This window comes from Trichechus manatus, unplaced genomic scaffold (genome assembly GCF_000243295.1).
Source record: "Trichechus manatus latirostris isolate Lorelei unplaced genomic scaffold, TriManLat1.0 scaffold00008, whole genome shotgun sequence".
NCBI lineage: Eukaryota > Metazoa > Chordata > Mammalia > Sirenia > Trichechidae > Trichechus > Trichechus manatus.
The window spans coordinates 455,285-458,231 of record NW_004443944.1 but is presented as its reverse complement, the minus strand read 5'-3'; the positions used below and the strand labels follow the sequence as shown (position 1 = coordinate 458,231).

Below are 2,947 nucleotides of genomic sequence, written 5' to 3'. Positions count from 1 at the left end.
CTGGCCCTCCGCCCTGAGGCCTGGGACACGCTGGGGCCCCGTGCCGCTGGCCCTCCGCCCTGAGGCCTGGGTCTCCAAAGGGCGCTCTCACCAGGAGACACAGCAAGACATGCCAAATGCGAACTACGGCTGCACCAGGCACTCTGGGCTCATGTCCCGGGGCCCCAGGGACCAAGAGGAGGCCCCTCACGTAGAAGGAACTGAGCCCGGCTGCAGGAGGTAGGGCCACAGTCCACAGGGCTGGGGGAACGCATGTGGGATGGGGTGCGCTCGCCCCATGACTACACATGGATCAGGGTTCAGGCCCTTGGTGCCAAGTCTGGGTCACAATGCCAGGTAAGTCACTGGGGCCAGAAGACGTGGCAGTTGAGTGTGAGGGGACCCGAGAAGGTCAGCAGAAGACAGATAAGAGAGGCCACTGGGACCCCGAAGAGCCACTGCACGTAAGCATGGTGGCCCAGGCTGCTGACAGAGTGCCTGCAGGTGGCCCTACTCTCAGCTCTCCAGGATCTGCAAAGGGCGAGCCTGCCAGGCCCCACCTTCCTGGGCCTGCACCGAAGTGTGACTTCTTCCTTTGTCCACACCTGCGTCTTCTCCGCTGTATTCCCAGGGGTCGAACCCCAGTAAACATCCCACACCCCAGACTTGGTGTCTGCTCGAGAACCCAGCCTGTGACAAGGAACCACATCCCATGTGGCTCGTTCTACTCCCCGTGTGCGTCTGGTCGGACAGGGAGAGCCCTGGGCTCGGCCCAGCCTCTGATCACGCCAAGAGCTTCTGGCCAGCAAGACAGAGCCGTTCTCTCAGCCAAGGCCAGGCAGGAGGGACACTTTGCTGGGTGCCTGCTGCTGATGTCAGAAACCAGGACGTGGCACTTGGTCTCACACAGAGGCGACTGGCAGGTGTCAAGGCGGGCATCTCTACGTCCTGCCCCATGCCAATCTGAGCGGAGGGGCGCTCTGTGGGAGGGGCTGGTCTCTCTGCTCACTGCTGGCACAGGGCTGAGCTGAAGACTGACTGTACCCCACGTGGGTTGTCCTGGGGCATAGGGGCAGATGAGCCCCATGCTGAGGCCTCAAAAATACCCAAAACCCATATCAAAACACGAGGTGTTGCTGTCCATCTGTGAGGAAGCCGTCCCCTGGTGGGAAGAGGCCACCAGCTAAGCACCGCACAGGCTCTGCAACTTCCCCACACTTGGCTCTCAGCTGTCACTTGTCCGTATCCCACGGTCATTGGCAACAAAATTTTTAAGCCGAGAGGAACCAAGGGCTCCCTTGCCTTTGGGGTAGCAACTAGAGAGCCTGCAGTAGGATTGGGGAGAGAAGCCTCAGGAACAAAGTGGATGAAGCAGCTGCTGATGGAAAGGAAAGAGACTGAGGCAGGTCCTGGGGTGGAGAACAAGGGGCACTGTCTGGAGAGGAAAGGGGTGGAGGCAGGTAGTGTCTGGCTGAGTGGGGTGGCGGGCCCAAGCTTTCTACAGATACACAAACAGACATGCACACACGTTCCCATGACACCTTACCTTGTCCCATAGCGACTGCAGCTCCTCCTGCCCCCCGAGGTCCCAGAACATGAGGCGTGCTTTGCCCACGTCCACGGTGCCAACTGGGGAGGGAGAGCACAAGGCTGTGACCTTGCTCCTCAAAGTATCCCACCTCCCCCATGCTTGTGTTTGAGAAGAGCAGGCCGCTCAGAGGCGCGGGAGAGGCGCCGCAGCTGGCCCTCTGGGATGGACTCCACAGTGTCCCAGGGCCCAGTACCCAACACCTGCGGACCAAAGTGCCCACTTACTGTTCAGGCCCACGGTGGTGGTGATCTTGGACAGGCTCATCCCTTTGTAATGCTTGTTAAACCGGGTTTTCGACTGCTCCAGGAAGGTCTGAGGAGGAAAGACGCCATAAGCCCGTGGGCACAGCAGTTTTCCAAGTCCACCTCCCAAACGTCTCTTCTTGGGCCCACTCCACAGAAGGCAGATCAACGTTCTACGGAGAGGAACTGGGGGTGACCTTCCTGTGGTCTTAGAAGGGGTTCAGAGTCTGTCTGGACGGTCAGTGTGCAGCTGAAGGCATAAAACCAAAAGAAGGGCCCCAGTACGCACCGTCTTTCCGGCATTGTCCAGGCCCAGGATCAAGATGCAGTACTCATCCTTCTGGAACACGTACTTGTACAGGCCTGACAGCAGCGTGTACATCCTGCCCTGGGACACCCGACATCCGTCAGGGGGCAGCCTGACCCGCACCTCACCACCCACCAGCTTCCCCAGCTGGGACACCGCACCCCATCCGTGGTCCGTCCTGCTGGCTGCTCAGACCAGGAGCCCGGGGGCCATTCCTGACCCCCACGGGTCACCTCTTCAGCAAAGCTCTGACACTGCCTGCACTTCTCCCACACGGGCTGGCTCTCTGCATCTCCACGGCCACCACCTCACGGCGTTCCTCACTCCCAGCCCCGCTCTCTCCAGATCATTCTGCCCTTCCCCGGTTCGCCCTCCCCACACCTAGGACCCTGCCAGGTGTGCGCACAAGCACGCACCCGCCCCTGCGTCCTCACCTCCTGCCCCGCCCTGCGCACTGAGCCCCCAAGCCACCCGTCCAGGCTCCGCTCAAGCGCAGCTTTCTCCCACAGCGGACACCGGAACATGCTCGCTCCAACTCAGCCTGGGCAACCGAATGCTCTTTAAAATTCGGTTGTGCGAGGCGCAGGCCTGCTCGCCCACCTCAGAGCCAACACTCGCCAGGAGCCACCGAAGGCTACGACCACGGGACACCCGTTCTCTGGAGACAGGCTACAGGGGCGGGGCTGCAGCGGCCCCTGGGGTCGACCTCGCGGTCCGACACACCCGGAGGTGGCGGTGGCCGCGAAAGGCCGGGCCGGGCGGCCGCGGCGGAGGTTCCCGGAGCCCAAAGGGCCCGCCGCCCGCCCGGACCCCGAGTTCCGAGCCCGC

The 2,947-nt window shown here is 62.1% G+C and overlaps 1 protein-coding gene across 4 annotated transcripts in view; it reads right to left on the bottom strand.

Annotated features, from left to right (window-relative positions):
• Positions 1-2,239, bottom strand: part of ARFRP1 (ADP ribosylation factor related protein 1) — a 7,603-nt gene extending 5,364 nt beyond the window's left edge. For 3 of the 4 annotated variants that reach the window (XM_023742541.1, XM_023742552.1, XM_023742558.1), the window contains exons 1-3: positions 2,102-2,199; positions 1,795-1,882; positions 1,526-1,608 (exon numbers count right to left, since the gene is read on the bottom strand). In XM_023742541.1, the coding sequence (XP_023598309.1) occupies positions 1,526-1,608; positions 1,795-1,882; positions 2,102-2,194 (264 nt within the window). In that variant the 5' untranslated portion in view covers positions 2,195-2,199. Of the gene's footprint in view, positions 1-1,525; positions 1,609-1,794; positions 1,883-2,101 lie in introns of all 4 variants that reach the window. The other variant, XM_004370170.2, reaches the window with a different exon arrangement.
• Between the last annotated feature and the right edge of the window lie 708 nt (positions 2,240-2,947).